Raw genomic sequence first — 16,383 nt, forward strand, 5'->3', positions numbered from 1 at the left:
TAAGAAGAAAAAAAAAAAAGAAAGAAAGACAACAGTTTTGCATCACTCTTTCGCTATGTCTCTTTCTTTCTTTCTCTCACACATAAACACACACACACACACCCAAGCGCACACACACACACACACTTAAAAATTGTCCTTTGCAGGTCCATTGAGACACAGGAAATCAGTGGATTTGCCTCCAGACTGAAGGGGGAGGGCAGGGAGAGAGGTGCTGAGTGGAATTCACAGCCATTGCAACGCATCTTGAAATGATGTCCACTAGAGAAAAAAAACAAAAAACTGAATGCACTTGTTCCCACCCCCCTTTAAAAAAACTGTAGTTGAGTTGGAATTTTATGGAACTGCATAGTTATTATTTGATGGTATGTTTAACCGTCACAGAAGCAGCTCCCAAAAAAGCCGAGTCCACAGAATTCCCTATTTGGATTCAGCACTTACTGACATGTAGCCATCTGTGACAAATCCAAAGTTTTGTAGAAATATACATTTACATCGGAAGCACACATACACACCCACATACAAAATAAGCTCTCAAAATGGTAATACTAAAGATAAGTTTCAAAAAGTCCAAAACAGGGAGAGGGCAGCAAGAATGAGTGTATTCTGTGATTGTGAAATTCAGGTTTTCTTCTTTTGAGCTCTCATTTCCTGTGCTTGTCCATTTTGTCAGTGGACTTGCTCCCGCTCTCCGAGGATCCCTGGGTTTCACTGCCAGAACTCAAGTACATCTTGTCCACTTGTTTGAGCGCCTCATTTAGGTAGTTCTGGAGGGAGGTCATTGCAGCGCAGATGGCTGGAGAACCAAATCCATGAGTGATGAGGCTGAAATGAGTCAGGCAGCCCTGGATTCCAGGCTCCAAGATGGGCGCCGGCCTTGAGTTTCCTAACGGTGACCGGTCCTGTGTGAGCAGGTCAGTAAATTCTTTGCAGATTTGCCTGAGGGGAGAGAAACCAAAGTCAGGATGGATGCAATAATATACTTGGCCTGAAAGCCAACCCAATAGATAACACAGTGGGTGTTTCAGTAAGGTTGCTGCTCTACTGCCAAAATAACAGAGCGAAAACAGGCTTTGAAAAACTAAAAAAAAAACAAAAAAAAAAACGACAAGTTGCAACCTGAATGCTACAAGTGAATAAATGCGTGCAAATAAGATGCAAACCACAAATTAGAAATACTGACTTAGCAGCGAGGAGCATGTTCTTGCGAGAGTTGACCTCGTTGCGCTCCACATGGGGCCTGCCCAAATATTCAGCTATTGCCTTTGCAGGAAACTCAGTCTCGCATACATAACCAAAGTCTCTTGCTAAATGAACAGCTTCACCTGTAGAAACAAAAATGAAAAATCAGTTGTTAGGTCAAACCACCAGACACAAGACATTTCTTCTTCCAGACAACTCCCCAAAAACTACTCTGAAATCACACCATATTCTTGCACACAAAGGGAAAAGTTCATAATGTTGTTTAAAGAGTTGGATGAAAAGAAAACAATTCCCTCAAACTGCTACACTCATTCCTTCCAAAACAACTGCAGTAATTAGGGTGTCGAATTCTAAACCCGGTGGAAGTGACAACAGTGGCTCTGCTGGTCTGAGCTCAACATAATTAACATGCACTTTGGTGGCATGAGTCATGTGCTTTTTACACCTATTTAAGTTATTTTAGAAGCTATGCTCAAAGAGGACAGAGTCTATATGCAAAAACGACAGACTTCCAAATATTACTGAATTGCACCTTTTTCCTTAGTCTGTGAATGTTAAGTTGAAAGGCTTTACTCATAAGACACAAGTAATGAAAATGTGAAATATTAAATTTAATAACATTTTCTTGTCTTTGATCAAAATGTATGAGCAGCAGTTTAAACTGGGTCAGGCTGTTGTTTTTATTTTCCTTATTTTAAATAACAAACATACAACTGCTGGCAAAGAGAAATGGAAATATGCTTATTTCATATTTGTACCCCCTGCCCCAGTGAACAGCAAATATGCGTTACCCTGTAATATATTTACAAACATATTGTAAAGATGAGTGTTTTCCACACTGAACTAAGAGTGAAAAAAAATTGTAAAAAATATATATTTTTAAACACTTTACCCAAACTAATCTAAATGTTACATCAGTGCTTATTTTTGACATTATTATTTTTCTGCTTTTGTTTACTTGTTGAAAAATAAATGAAACAAGACCTATGACGTGTAGAGAAGAAACCTTAAATGTGCAATTAGTTCTTTTTGACCACTTTGAAGAAAAAAAATGCATTGCATGCGAATCATTTCAAATGTGAAATAAAAATGAAATAAGCACTTTTATTCTTTCATGACTGATGAGTTGGGACCTACATCCAAATGTGGATTTTTTTTTTTTTTATGTTATCTTTTTACGACTAAATTGGTGTTGTTTTTATATTACTATCTCACACTGTATGATAATATAAAAAATTTGAAATGTGACTTGTAAATGCATCAAGATCTATAATTTATCTATTCAACCTCTACATTTCAACCTGTTGGAAAGAAAGCCATCTAAACAGAATCTGTTAACCTGGAGAATGATCGCCAGTGTTAAGACCTCTTGTCTGTGGAAAACAAAGCCAGTGGAAGGAATTTATTTCCATCTTGAGGTTGCTTTGATTTGCACTGTCATAACGGGCTTATGTGGATAAATGGTAATACTGAGGGCATAAAGCACCTCAGGCTATGCTTTTTTGGTAGTCTTGCACATAACTAACAGGATTCAGGCAGATGTTCAGAAGCACAAGCTTTAAGGTCAGCTGGCCCTCCTGGGGAGCTGAACACAACATAACAACGCTTAATTCAGCTTTGAAGGTCTCGAAATAAAACAGGCCTCCAGTCATTCTCCTGCACAGAATCATTAGCCTATTTATAAAAATGAATGGGAATCTAGGGAGGGAAAAAAAAATATATCCTGCTTCAGCCAGCGGCAGGTAGGCGTTTTGAAAGTGATACTGTGATCATATGTAAGTCTAACCGTATCAAGATACATCTGGCATGTACAAGGTGACAAATTTTTATCTTGCCTTTAGCTCATACCATAAAATAGTACTACACCAATATAACCTGGTTTGCATTAAAAAAATACTAAATAATAATCAGAGTATGTAATTAAAGACTTGCGATGTCTTGTTTGGGATTATGAAAACAAAATAAGTATATTTTACTAAGCAGTAACAAACAAATATAAAAATACATTTTACTCTTCCAACACTAAACAGAGAAGGATTTATTTCTGAGAGACGTTTGCTTGTTAGAAGTTGTCTGTCAGTCCATTTCTTTTTGGTGGACCCAGATCGCTGTTTATAGAAGAACAGCTTAGAGAATAGAGCCTGAATGCCTCATGGACATGTTTTTAACGGCTCAAGACAAAAGTAAAAAAAATGCCATTGGCACAGCTTTTCTTCTATTCCTATTTTGACCAACTGGAGAGGCTAATCATCCATGTAAAAAGTCACCTAATGCATACATACTGCTAGCTACTTCAACACCTTTCTCAAGAACAAAGCTGTTTGACAGGCGGCCGGAATTGTTTTATGATCGCGCTCTAATAAAAACACACTACGCTGCGGAGAATGACACTCGCACATTCCCACGCTGTTTGAGCAGCATTCCAGCAGGCGTAAGATGCAGTAGAAGTCAGAAAGGTGTGATATGGTACTGAGTGATGCGTCATACCTTCTACAAGTGAGGTAAGTAGAGTGACATTGGCCGCCTTCCTTCTTCCAGCAGGCAAATTAAGTCCAATTTTATCCAGTTTCTCTCGCAGAGAACGACCTCCATTTTTTGACTTGGCTCTGCGGGATGACATAAAAACGAATTGAGTCCAAATCCTTGAAAGCACCAACAGATTTTAAATGCACATTATTTCATTTTAAGAAAAAAATAAATAAAATCTCACCAATACTATTTGATAGTATTTTCTATTATTTTATGAGTTTTGGTGATTATTATTTAAGAAAATTGGACATGTGCATTAAAAGAAAATAACTAGTGTGTGAAATTTTAGTAATGTAGGAATATTATAGAAAAGAAGGTCTCACGCCATGTTTAATATTCTAAAATATAAAGTGCTTCTCCTAACCTTAAAGAAAAACAAAACAGATCCATCACTCAAACACGCATTTGTAGAGGCTCTCATACTCTTAACTTGCCATGGCAGAGTCAGTTTTCTGCATGGTCAGGCCGGCATCTCTCCCTCTATATTGTGGGTGAGAGATCTTTGGAGAGGCATGTGCGACTAAATCCTCCCGGCTCCCCCATCGTCTCAACGCACTCCCCACCCTTCTGTACTTACAAACCCCCTCCCTTAAGTATTTGACCTACATAAAAAGCGCTGTGTATGTCAGCATTAACAAAGGCACATGGGAAGTGGCAAACATGCACTTTGACAAAAAAAATTGCTCTGATCAGGGGTGTTAAGCACAAATGGTAACCCCCACCCCCAATTCTTCAACAGACTGTCACTACAACATATGTAACAAAAGAGCAACTGCTATAGCACAGATAAAACTATATATTATGCAAACATCAGCAAACATAAATCAAACACTTTTCAGATTAGCATGTCAGAACAAAGAATGCCTTGTAAAATACACAAAAAGACCACAAGCCAAGATGAACTTTAAAAAACAAAGTATTTTCCATGAGCCACTGAGCTTTGAGCTATGGTTAATGCTCTATTGTGTTATTAAGATTTATATCTAAGGTTTTTATAATGACTTACAGATAGAAGACATATAACATATAAGGTCGAAAGTAAAATCAGGTCAAGAAGGAAAAAAAATGTTATATTCAATCCAGTCAAGCTGTCATGATGAATGAATTTAAGCCCCGACCTGCGTAAAACTCCTCCCAGGAGTGATGCGTTCAGGCACTCCGGGGGTGACAAACGCCTCTGGACTTCAGCCACAGTAACTTTGTACTTGGACGTGGAGCTCAACAAGGAAAGGCGGCCCGGTACGGAGCAGAACACCTCTGTGGGGTTTGATACCATGCCCAGCAGTGACTCTTTCTGGAAGGGAAGGCCCAGCGTGTTGCCTTTCGGTAGTGTGACAGGGCCTGGAGAGAAAGGGGAAAACCTACATTATGAACACAAAATAAAAGAATTGTGGTTGGGCAACAGTGATTGTTTGCATATGCCCTTTTCCAGTGTACGTACATAAGCTCTAAATCCTTCCTTGAATGTCTGTTTTTTTGCATGTAATCACAAGAAGCTGTGCGTGTGTGACTGTGTGTATGTATGATTAGGCAGCTCCGAGGAAACCAGTCTTTGGTGAATGAGTGTTTACAAGAAACATCTTCTTGAACCTTTCGAAATATTGTGTGGTTCGTGAAACACTGGATGCCTGAAGGTTAGCCCTCGTTTTAAACACCATCCACAAACAGGTATCCACAAACAAGCTGAACCTCATTTAAACCCTTACTTTGTAAAGGACCTGCTCTCTTCTAAAAGTATTTACAACTTTGTTTTTGATCACATTCAATATAGATTTATTTTAATCAAACACAAAAGGACTGACAGTCTGCAGACAAACAAAAAAAAAAAAAGTACAGCACACTACAATACAAAATACAGCTATCTTCATCCTCACCAGCAAGAAAGCCCCCCTGATAATAAGTCCTCTGTATGCGATCAAGGTTCCTGCCACCTCGTAGTCCTAATACTGAGACAGAAATCACAGAGTCACATGGGTGTTTCACTTCTCCTCTGGGGCACATGCCTGGGAATGACATGCCATTGTTTACAAGTGGGAAAACCTAGATTGCCGATAGTGTGGCCTTCAGCATAGGAACAACATAATGACCCAAACCTGATTTCCATAAAATCATGAAGATGGGCTGCTTGATTCTGCTGCATAAATAGCTTTCTGCTTGTAATTGTGGTATCTATCTATCTATCTATCTATCTATCTATCTATCTATCTATCTATCTATCTATCTATCTAAAGTTTTATTGGACCCTGTTGTCAAAGCAGCAAAAATTACAAAACACAATTCATGCCCCAAATGGATTACCAAACTGTCTTTCATGTGCAACCCAAACGCCACACCCAACCAGAAGCTGGTCCTGCAAACAGCCAAACACAACTCAAGATTCAAGACCAACTCCTAAATTCCTGAAAAGGTGATCAGAACAGATTTGCCATAAACAGCTTGAAAGATGATTCAAAGCCTTCCTCCTCTGCTCCTTACTCAACACTGCCCGGCTGCCAGATTGCTCAATTTTCCCGTCATGTCAGCTACAGCCTGGCGAATTTGAAAGCAGGGATCAGCTCCTTTCCCACTGATGAATCCATTCAAGCACCTTCACTAACAGAATAGGTGGAGGATCATGTCAAGCTTAGATGAGTGCATCTCGTGGCTACATGCGGATTATCATCGTGCAGAGCAGTAATGCAAATAAAAGACAAAAAGCTGCCTCCTTCTGTGCACTCAGTGCCCTGACATGCCATCAGAAGCATGGTATTTTTTTGGAATATAGAGTGAAAAAACACAGTTCTTGTTGTATAATTTCCCATTCCTGTTAGTAATTACAGCATTGGCTGCACAAAGACTACAAAGGCAAATGTACCCCAGGCAGCAAATTCAAACAAGAGCACTCTTTTTCTTTTTCTTTTTTTCTTTTCATTCTTTCTCTCTTTTTTTCTAAATTCTAACTTTAAAGAATTTGGGAAAACTTACCTTTTTTGATGACTGTCTGATCTGGCATAATAATACTGTGGTCATCTACATGCTGATTAAAAAAACAGAAAGAGGTAGATAAGGATATTTTGTTTATGCGACATAAGTGAGTAAACTTAAGATTAATTTGACAGGGTTTAACTCTGTCACACAATCACAATTTGAGTCAAAAAATGTGAAGAAGATTATATTTAATCTGGACTGTTATAAATGTCGAAAGTATGGAAAATTACCTCAAATTGAAATTTTAGAAATTATTAATCGGTGACTTTTAAATTTCTTAGACTAATCCACAAGGTTTTTAACAATCCAAATGGGCTTAAGAATCTGCTTCGCTCAAATTCAGTAACTCCAAAATATACCGTCAAGTAACTCCATGTTACAATGCTCTTACCTGAACGTCTTCCAGTCCAGGGCCCATGTCATGAATTCCCATATTATCACCAATAACTGAAGAGTCCAGGCTGTGCGGGGGCAGCAGCTCCGGCCGCCGGAACCCCTCTCTTCTCACCCCGGACGAGCCTCCCTCGAGGCCCAAGATTTGACTCGCCAGTCCGCTCCTCCCGAGTCCGTCCTGGCCTTGCCGGCCGGGCCAGGACGGCTGCTGCTGGTTCGACGAAGGCGACTGGTGTATGGAGTTAATGTTGAACGGGTCGCTGAGATGGGAGTATGGGTCGGTGGACTGGGGGTAGGAGATGGGCTGGTACGGAGGTGGAAAGTACGGGGGCTGGAAGTCTGAACCAGCCGAGTGTGAGAGAGAAGGAGACGGGCTATAGAGGTGCTGACTGACCGCTGGCAGGTGAGGCAGCCGGGGGTTCCCATTGCTGTTGCCGTCATGCCTTTCCTTTGAGAGGGAAGAGACAAAACAGCTGAGAGAGATGGCAACTGCAGGGCAAGTGGGGATATATATCGCTTAAGGAAATTATAGGTGTCAAATACCTTATCTCTTGAAAGATTTCCAATAAAAATAATTACCATTTGGGTGTACATTAAGACTGGTAATAAGATTCGTCTTTATCTATTTAAATAAAGGTGTATTTTAAATCACTTAACATAATAACTATAAAACAAAATATTTTATTTTATATTATTATTATTATTATTATTATTATTATTATTATTATTATTATTATTATTATATTCTTAAAGCTTTATTCACTTTCATTGTCGATAACTGCATCAAAGTTTCAAAGTTGTACATTATTTTTGATAAGTTTTGCCCAGCATTACTGTCCAAACATACGTCCTACTTTGTTAATGTTACATACCTTTTCATGCATTCTTTCTTTTTTTTTATATTCGCACAAGGAAACAAACACCAACCCGCGCAATAATTCGTGTTGTTGAAAACCAAACTTTTCCTTCTCTTCACTCCAAGTTCGTTTTGAACGACGGTATATTACCAAAACTCACCTCGCAATCTTCTTCATATTTGACGTTGTCAGCTAGTTTCCACAACATTCTGTCCGAGATTCTCCGTTGCAAAAATAAAAAATAACGAGAAAGCAAGAAGAAGAGGAAGAAAAAGAAAACGTCGCCTTGGGTTAATCCAGGTGTGGAAAAAATGGGAGCTCCCTTGAGATCATGAACCCGATTGCTCTTCTGCTGCAGCAATCAGACAGCAAAGTTGTGAGGTGAGGGCTCAAGGGCAAACTGACCCACGGATTGACGCTCCCACAGCAGACAGGCTATGAGCCTATGAGTCTCCGTACCCACTGTGAGAGAAAGCAGTCGTCAAACAATATTTCTCACCCCCCTTTCTCTCTCCGGTCAGTACGCTCTGGAGTTGTGTTGTGAAAGTGGGGAAAACTGCTGCATAAGAAACTTGACTCCCTCTTTTGGACGAAACAGAGATGTTCAATCCTATTGGGCCGAAAAAAAATTAGTTCTGTGTTATATCTGCACAGCCACTGTGAGAGGGCGTTACCCTGTCCAAGGATGCCGATGACAGGGTGGAACAAAAAAAAAACTCTGATTGGCGGGAGGATGGTCCAATCAGAAACCTGTCCGTCTGTGCAGCCGTCTTGTGTCCTGTGTGTCGGTGTCAAAAATTGAAACACTCCCTACAAACTTTTAAATCACTCTTTGTGTGCAGCGATGGGCACAGCTTCTTACCACAAAACTAATTAGGTTTCCTCTGATTTTGGTTTTCTCTTCAAACCCAATGGGTTCCTGAACCGAAGGGCTTGTGTTTTTGAAAAGACAACCAGATGTTCTAGATTACAATCCCTGTAAACCAACTGGGTCCGGTGTTGTGAAATAAATCCCCTTATCATTAAAAGAAAACAGCTTATTTCACCGCTAGCTGAACATGTTTCCTATCAATAAAACTTAAAAATGGCGTATTTAGTTTAATGTCTAGAATGATTACTGCCCGGAAACGACACAATGAGAATTTAAATCCTGTTTGGTTTTTGGGAGTTACAGAAATTAATCGAAGCCCTTTTATTTATTTATTTATTTTCGTTAAAAATTCCTATTTTCAAGCCAATGAGCTATATGAGATACATTTTTTCCAATAATATTTTTGAATTATTTGATTTCATATAGTCTTCAATTATTATTATTATTATTATTATTATTATTATTATTATTATTATTATTATTATTATTATGGCGATCATTTTGATAATTATTTACAACTTACACAATTTACTTGTTTATTTTTAAAGAATGATACATCATTGGTTTTTAGACCTAGTCACTTTCTCTTCCTGCATCCCAGCATCAAATTAAATTTCCAAAACTCACAACCATTATTATCTCTGATCGTGGTAGAAAATTTTGCTCTTACTGGTTTTATACTGCATATTCCGAAAAGGATCCAATATATCTTTTTTTTCTTCTTCTTTTTTTGTCTCGCAGAAAATGCTGTTTTATTTTTTTTTTTCTTTTTTCTTTTTTTTTTCTATCTCTCAAGCAGCTTGAACGCCTGGCGACTCTATAAACGGGTCAATGAGGTTTTAATGTTATGGTTTTTCTCAGTGGTCGTTAAGTGGTCGTTTCAAACCACAACAAACCCCAAAGTTTAGCAGATTATTTATGTCTCAAAAAAGAAACGGAAGACATTCGAAACTCAAAGAATCCCAACTAACAAGTCTTTGTTAGTTGAGCTTCATTTACAACTTCATTTACATCTTAGAGGAGAGCTCATTTTTAAATTAAACAGTAATTTGCATGATTGATAAACTACTTGAGTTTTACGTTCGACAGTTTGACATCAGTGTCCTTCACTGTCCTTTAGTCGGGAGCGATGTATTACTTAATTTAATATAATTTGACGTCTAAGCCTACAATGGACAGTCTTTTGTCCTTTAGGGAAAGAGTCTGTGGCGTCTATCCACCCAAGCTGTGATTCTAGTGAGCATGGGAGCCACTGGACGTGAGCGACAGAGGATTATCCTCTTTTATTCTTTTTTTTTTTTTTTTTTTCAGCGTGTTGCTTCTTGGCTTGTTGTGATGCCAAGCAGAAGCAAAATGCACGTTGATTAAATATCCTCTTTAGCAGGCCTCCTGAGGGAAGTTAGTTACGCTTGGCTGGACTGTATAACGCTTTGAACAATCTGAAAAGTGCAGCTTGGCATAATGATGACAGTGATATCTGACTCATTTGATGTCAGGTGTAAAGATGAATTGGATCTGTTCCCGGGTCAATTAAAAAATAACACACATGCCAATGAGCTTGTCCTGCCAGGTGATTGGATTGATTTAACTCTTAGCAACAAAATGAAAAACACATTTTGAAAAGGTGGGTAATAGCTGAAAACGGACAGGCTTTAACTTAAAAACCAAACAAGCAATTACATTTGTACCGTAGTCCATTATTATGTGGACATATTCTTTACGGTTTAACTTACAGCATGGTTATAGACATGGTTGCAACTGATTTACCCTAAATATGAATTGATAATACAAATACATTAAATTGAATCTATCCCCAAATCAACATTTTAATACAAGCGAATCAGACTCTGCATGACTCTGACTATTATTAAACCATAAGAGTTTCTGAAACTCATACAGCGCTACAAGATTACAAACCAATGACTAAAGGGAACATACAAAATAATAGGAATCCAGTCTGAACAGAAAAAGGGCAATATACACAAAACAAGTTTTGTTTGAATGAAATCAGTCGTAAGAGAAACCTAAACACAAGCACGCAGGGGGAGGAATCAACTCACCCTCCAGTCTATCCTCTCCAGCACAGACATCTGCAAAGCTCCAGTTGCGGCAATGCCTCTGAGACCCAGCGACTGACTAAAACCATAGAGTTTTACTTCACCTGATTATCGTGCAGTGCGCATGCGCCGGTGTAACCGATACACCTGAGTGGGACAAATCAAATCTCACTCATCCACGGAATCTTGCAAATGTTTTTTTTTTGTTCTTCTTTTGTTTTGTTTTGTTTTTCCTTGGCTTATGGAATAAAATATTTTTTTGAAAGTGTGAAACGAAGTCCAAGACTGAAGTAAAATTATGGTTTTGAAGATATATGCCAAGGAATGTGCGGATCTAGGAATGGGATTATAAAAATGTAAAGCGGATTTTTAAACCAGTCTCAGCATAATAAAAGGTAAAACAAAAAAAAAAAACAAAAAAAAAGTTTTACAGGTTGAGGATTAAAATAAAACGAGAGAAAAAGAGAGGAATTTTGGGATGAGGTAATTCCTCCCCCCTTAAATGACATCGCCCCGGGCTGACCAGAAGAATCTCCTTTCAAAGGCAACTGAAGTTTTTTAAAGGCCAAGAATGACTGCTGTTATCTGATCTCCACCTAAATGTTTTTTTTTTTTTTTTTTTTTTTTTAAGTGAAACCAGTGAATACATCAAAGTTTCTCAAAATGTTGCTCAAAATGTGATCGATAAATCTGGTTAAAGGAAACGAAGGGCGCACCTCTCTGATCCGCGTTCTGACCTGCCATGACCTGTCATGAAAAGGTCTCAACCTGTAATCAGCAACATACTGATCACACAGAAAGCAGGTAGGATGAAAACTGCTTACAATAAAGTATCTGCTTTATTAGATTGAAACGATTAATTACAACTCAAGCATTCATTGGAACTAAGCTGGATTAACCAATTTGCTTTTAACATTTTAGATTTGAGGTTGCGTTTTCCATCGAAAATATAGTTGCGCTACCTTTATGAATAAAAACATCCGACAAACTGAAAAATATAGCACAATATTTGGTTGAATTTTGTCATATGTTTTTTAGAAAGGTAAACCCGACAGTCAAAGCTTCTTCGACATTTGAAAGGCCACAGTAGGCCAAGATGGATGGAAATAAAAATTTAAAAAATCGTGTATAATAAATAAAGTATTTTATGGTTCCCATTATTTTTTCAGCCGTGATGATTTTTAAACTGGCATTAGATCAGCACTTAGGCGTATAATATAATAAATCTCAATAAAGGCAAATAAAAAGGAAAATAGTGCAACTTTGTGCTTAGAAACCAAAACCTCCTTGTATACAAATGAATTATAAAAATTCATGCATAAGGTGATTTTAATACATACGTTACCCTACTTGAATCACAAGCGCCACTGTACGCTATGAATATGCATCTGGTGCCATCTTGTGGTTCAATACCCTTATTACAATATTGAGGTTTGTTCAATGTATCCTAATGTACACTATGCACTAGTATGTATTTTGCTCGTACTTTTTTTACTGACCAATATAAATTATGTAGTGCTGTGAGGAGAAAGGAAACGAATACATCTAAAATCTGAAATGTGTGCCACACTACATTGTGGAATCACCTTTTGTTGCAGACTGTTTGTTAGAAAACCTTTGTGAACATCAATGTCGAAGCCTTGCCGTAGATTCCCTCAGATTTCAGTTTTGACTGGGACAACATGTGGATATGCTTCCATCTTCTAAACCATATATGCTTGCATATATGGTTTAGAGGTATGTATGTATGCATACCATAGCTGAATCTTAGCACCAACTGCCTTTTTCCAGCTTCCATCAGACTTTCTATCAGTATTATTTTTTTATTCTCCATCCATTTCTCCATGACTTCTTAACAGCTTCCCCATCCCTTGAGAAAAAGCACTACCACAGCATGACTGTGCCTTCACCATGGCCCACTGGGTTAGTTTTACATGCAACGTCTTGGGAAGGAAGGCAGAAACTTCAAATATGTCCAATGGCTTGTGACAAATCTGAGTCACAAAATTTAGTCACAAGTTATGATTACTGCCAAGTCAACAGATTCCCCCACCAGATCTCAGTTTATCAGCATTTGATTTAACACTGTAGGAATTCCCAGGTTCCATTTCTGTAGTGTCATATGGTTCCGAGGCGCCACCTATTGGTGAAAAAAATAATGCAAATACCTAGGTGTTGGTAGTTTCAGACTTTATAGTTTTGAGATGCGCGTTCATGGCCAATGTAAGTGGTTCCTAGATTGTATCTCGTGCTTTTCTTGTTTTTTATAGGTGTGAGAGGAAATATTTGGGCTTTTAACTATACTACCCTGTGTTTATCATTAGCATTGCAGATTAATGTATGCAGTGGCAAATAATCTGTTCTAAACATTTGCTTCCTGTTTATTGCACATTTTCCGAGTAACAGGGGCAGCTCACAGTTTGTAAATTAACTCAGCTAATCAATGTAGGTTTGTGTACTCTTCCACTCTTAAAGCTTCAAGTATATTATGTATTTTTATTTTTATCCTTTTTGCTTAGTGGGTTAATAAATGTAAATGTAAACTGGGCATTTTATATCTTTTTACACAATTTCTTTGTATTGTGTTTTAGGACTACACAAAACCACCATAGCTATAAAAGCCAACTTAAATGGAAACACGATTGTACGCTCCGTTATTCTTCAATAAATAGCTGGTTTTCGTGGGTTTGCGGAAGAGCCAATTCTTCTGAGTTTGATCTGGGTGAAAGCTGAACATGTGTCTCAGAAATAGGTTAAGCAACAGACTTCCTGCAGAGCGCGCTTTGCCACAGCCCTCAGAATGAGTGGGAAAACCCATGGTGGGCCAGACACCCACACTGAAAAGAACTTAGCTTTTCATTTCTTATAAAATACAGTCGGAAGGCTGCGGGGTGCGGAATGACAAGATTGTTAAGAAATAGTCGCAGCAGACGTAAAAGGAGACAGCCGAGGGTCTTGCGTCTGGAGTCATTTGTCAATGCTTTGTTTTTTTTTTTTTTTTTTTTTTTTTTTAAGTTAATACAAAAAAATCTTATGTCAATGAATTTATGTAATCCGTCATCTTACATTTGAGTTTAGTGAACCACTGTAATTCTTGGCAGCTACAGGAAAGCGGTTATGTGACACCTCCCACTGTAACTGTTTACTTCACTCATGGTATGGTCCAACTTAGGGGTGTTTAATAGTAACAGCAAGTATTCATTTTTCACGAATTTATGGATTATACAGTCACATGTATATTTATATAGAAAAACAGAACATTTAAATCATATACATATTTTCATCTTGTTTTTTCTGCGGTATATTTCCTACATTTATCATTTCAAGTCAGTTAAACACCCCCTCCACATATAGGGAGTAAAAGACAAAACGAGGCGATTAATAATTTATGTTTTGTGTAACCACAGGCAAATCTCATAAATAAGAGATATTTCTTAGGTCACGTTTTATTAAAATGTATTTTAAAGTAGATTACACAGATTAGCTACGTCATTCTGACTTTACTTTGTTTTTTTTTTGTTTAATTTTTTTGTTCCTGTTCATCCGTGAACACTTAAAGTTCTAATGTAAGTTAAAGCCTTCTTTTATTTTAATCTATTATTTCTGTACGGGTGCTGCAAAAAAATATTAGCAAAAAAAAAAGATTAACAATAATTTTTAAAAGTACGAATGTGACAGGCTGCAGATTTTGGTTGACGATTCCTTAGCTACGTGGTTTTACTTTCTTTTTAGTGTATTCTGCCTTTGTGCGTCTCAGTACGCAATACTTGGAAGTCATTTAATATAAACAAGAGCTATAATAATCTATGCCCACATAGCCAATAGCCTATGCTTTGTTACTGTTGACATTCAGGCTACTTTATATTAAAAATTGATTAATTTACTCAGGTGTAATTATTTCATATCAAGGGATCTGTATTAAAAATAAACTGATTTATAATGCCATGTTTTTGTGGCATTATAAATTATATCCAACCACTTGAGCATAAATTTTGCTTCATTTTGGAAACAGATCTGGGCGTAGAGGGTACCCCTGGACATAAAGGCTGGCAGACAGATGAAACAGCGGAAATAATAAAGACCAAGTAAGTGAGTGAGTCAATTGTGTAAACTTGTTGAATATGTGAAAATGTCAAAATGAGAGAGAAAACAAATGTCAAATACTTACTTATTAATCTCTTCAAGGATCAAAATTGTACGTACATAGATATATTTCCCCAGTAAAGGTTTCCTCTTCAGTGTTTTTTTCAGCCCATGGTCACATTTTAGTGTGGAAAGTGACAGTCTTATACCAGCTTTAACCAACATCTTCACAAGGTCTTTGGCTTTTTGTTCTGGGGTTGATTTGCACATTTCAGAGCAAAACATGTTCATCGCCAAAACACAAAACCTGTCTTGATCGGTGTAATGGTTGGATCTCCACATCACTTGTGTATAACAAATGAATGCAGCACCTTCAATCATCCGGAAATTGGTCCCGAGGATGACCCAAACTTGTGAAGCACCATAATGCTCTCTCTGATATCTTGGGTGATTTCTCTTGACATTCTCATTGTGTCAAAGAAGCAGCGTGTTTCAGGTGTGCATCCAGTTAACTCAAAGGTGTCACTTAACCTCTCAGAGGTTCCCAAAGCCATTGCATCATTACTTGGGATTCCTCTCATGGCTTACCAAGACAGTAAATCTGTATGTAAACTTCTGATTGTCTAAATAAATCTGACAGTTTCTTACCATTTCATTGTGGCATTTAGCAAATGGAAATAATCTTGGTAATTCCAACTGAGCTAAAAAAGAGAAGTTTTTTTTCTGATTTAACTTGAGACACAGAAAAAAAAGGTCAGTCTTTTTTATTTGATGTACCAAAGACATTTTGCTTTAACTGTATAAACTTCTTGCCTCTTTGACCAGAATCATTCTCCCTATTAGAGATGTCTTTGTACCCAAAACAAGTTAACTGCTTTCAGGGATAAGTAGGTAAGGAAGCTGATGTTGTGAAACTTGCCTCGTATTTTTATGAATAGTACATTTAAGACAATTTTCCAGAACACACAGTCTTTCTGTTCTGACTTTGTGACATCATCTGCTACATAGAAAAAATGCTTAATAAATAAATGTTTAGAAAAATAATGTATTTTCTATAAACTTCTTTAAACCAGAGTATATAATTTGCAAGTCATTTATCTACTTTTTCTAAAGTGCATCACTATAATTTGGTGTTGCTTTAGCCTGGTGCAAACAACCTTAATCCAAACATAAAACACATGTGATAAACACACAATAAGCATTTTATTTCTGAATCTGCACAGCACAGAGCAGGGGAAAATCTTTGTAAAAAAAAAAAACAGAATCTGATTAAATAAAAAAAAAATGTTGAGACATTTGTTCCCTTCATGCAATAAAATAGCTAATTTGCAAAAAAGTAAAAGAAAGTTGGGGGGGGGGGGAAGACTGCCCAGGGATGGGGGTTAAAGATGAACAAGATTTTCCTGCCCAAAGGCTGGACAAA

General features: G+C 37.6%; 2 protein-coding genes across 6 annotated transcripts in view; one reads left to right on the plus strand and one right to left on the minus strand.

Annotated features, from left to right (window-relative positions):
- Positions 1-580: 580 nt before the first annotated feature.
- On the minus strand, positions 581-11,000 carry tfap2c (transcription factor AP-2 gamma (activating enhancer binding protein 2 gamma)). 4 transcript variants are annotated; one of them, XM_015040057.1, is made up of 8 exons: positions 10,881-11,000; positions 7,091-7,540; positions 6,697-6,748; positions 5,607-5,678; positions 4,851-5,073; positions 3,691-3,809; positions 1,184-1,325; positions 581-939 (listed from the first exon to the last, which is right to left on the minus strand). In XM_015040057.1, the coding sequence occupies exons 1-8, from the start codon at positions 10,908-10,910 to the stop codon at positions 645-647; spliced, it is 1,383 nt and encodes a 460-aa protein (XP_014895543.1). In that variant the 5' UTR covers positions 10,911-11,000; the 3' UTR covers positions 581-644. The 4 variants fall into 4 exon arrangements, with proteins under 4 accessions (XP_014895543.1, XP_014895542.1, XP_014895545.1 ...); XM_015040056.1 differs by lacking the exon at positions 10,881-11,000 and adding an exon at positions 8,110-8,517; XM_015040059.1 differs by lacking the exon at positions 5,607-5,678.
- A 2,026-nt stretch (positions 11,001-13,026) lies between these two features.
- The window catches only part of gcnt7 (glucosaminyl (N-acetyl) transferase family member 7), a 22,347-nt gene continuing 18,990 nt past the window's right edge, over positions 13,027-16,383 (plus strand). The window contains exons 1-2 of one of the 2 annotated variants that reach the window (XM_015040063.1): positions 13,027-13,100; positions 14,890-14,962. The gene's annotated coding sequence lies outside the window, so the exon portion shown is untranslated. Of the gene's footprint in view, positions 13,101-14,153; positions 14,444-14,889; positions 14,963-16,383 lie in introns of those variants that run through there. The other variant, XM_015040061.1, reaches the window with a different exon arrangement.

The sequence above is a fragment of the Poecilia latipinna genome, unplaced genomic scaffold, assembly GCF_001443285.1.
Source record: "Poecilia latipinna isolate Pla-1442-1.1 unplaced genomic scaffold, P_latipinna-1.0 Scaffold494, whole genome shotgun sequence".
In the NCBI taxonomy this organism is placed as follows: domain Eukaryota; kingdom Metazoa; phylum Chordata; class Actinopteri; order Cyprinodontiformes; family Poeciliidae; genus Poecilia; species Poecilia latipinna.

Excerpts from the sequence above, each read along its gene's own strand:
- tfap2c (XM_015040056.1), bottom strand. The coding sequence starts at position 8,157 with ATGTTGTGGAAACTAGCTGACAACGTCAAATATGAAGAAGATTGCGAG. Across the intron at positions 7,541-8,109 it reads AATATGAAGAAGATTGCGAG|GAAAGGCATGACGGCAACAG; the intron begins GTGAGTTTTGGT and ends TCCCTCTCAAAG. Across the intron at positions 5,679-6,696 it reads TCAGACAGTCATCAAAAAAG|TATTAGGACTACGAGGTGGC; the intron begins GTAAGTTTTCCC and ends TTTCTGTCTCAG.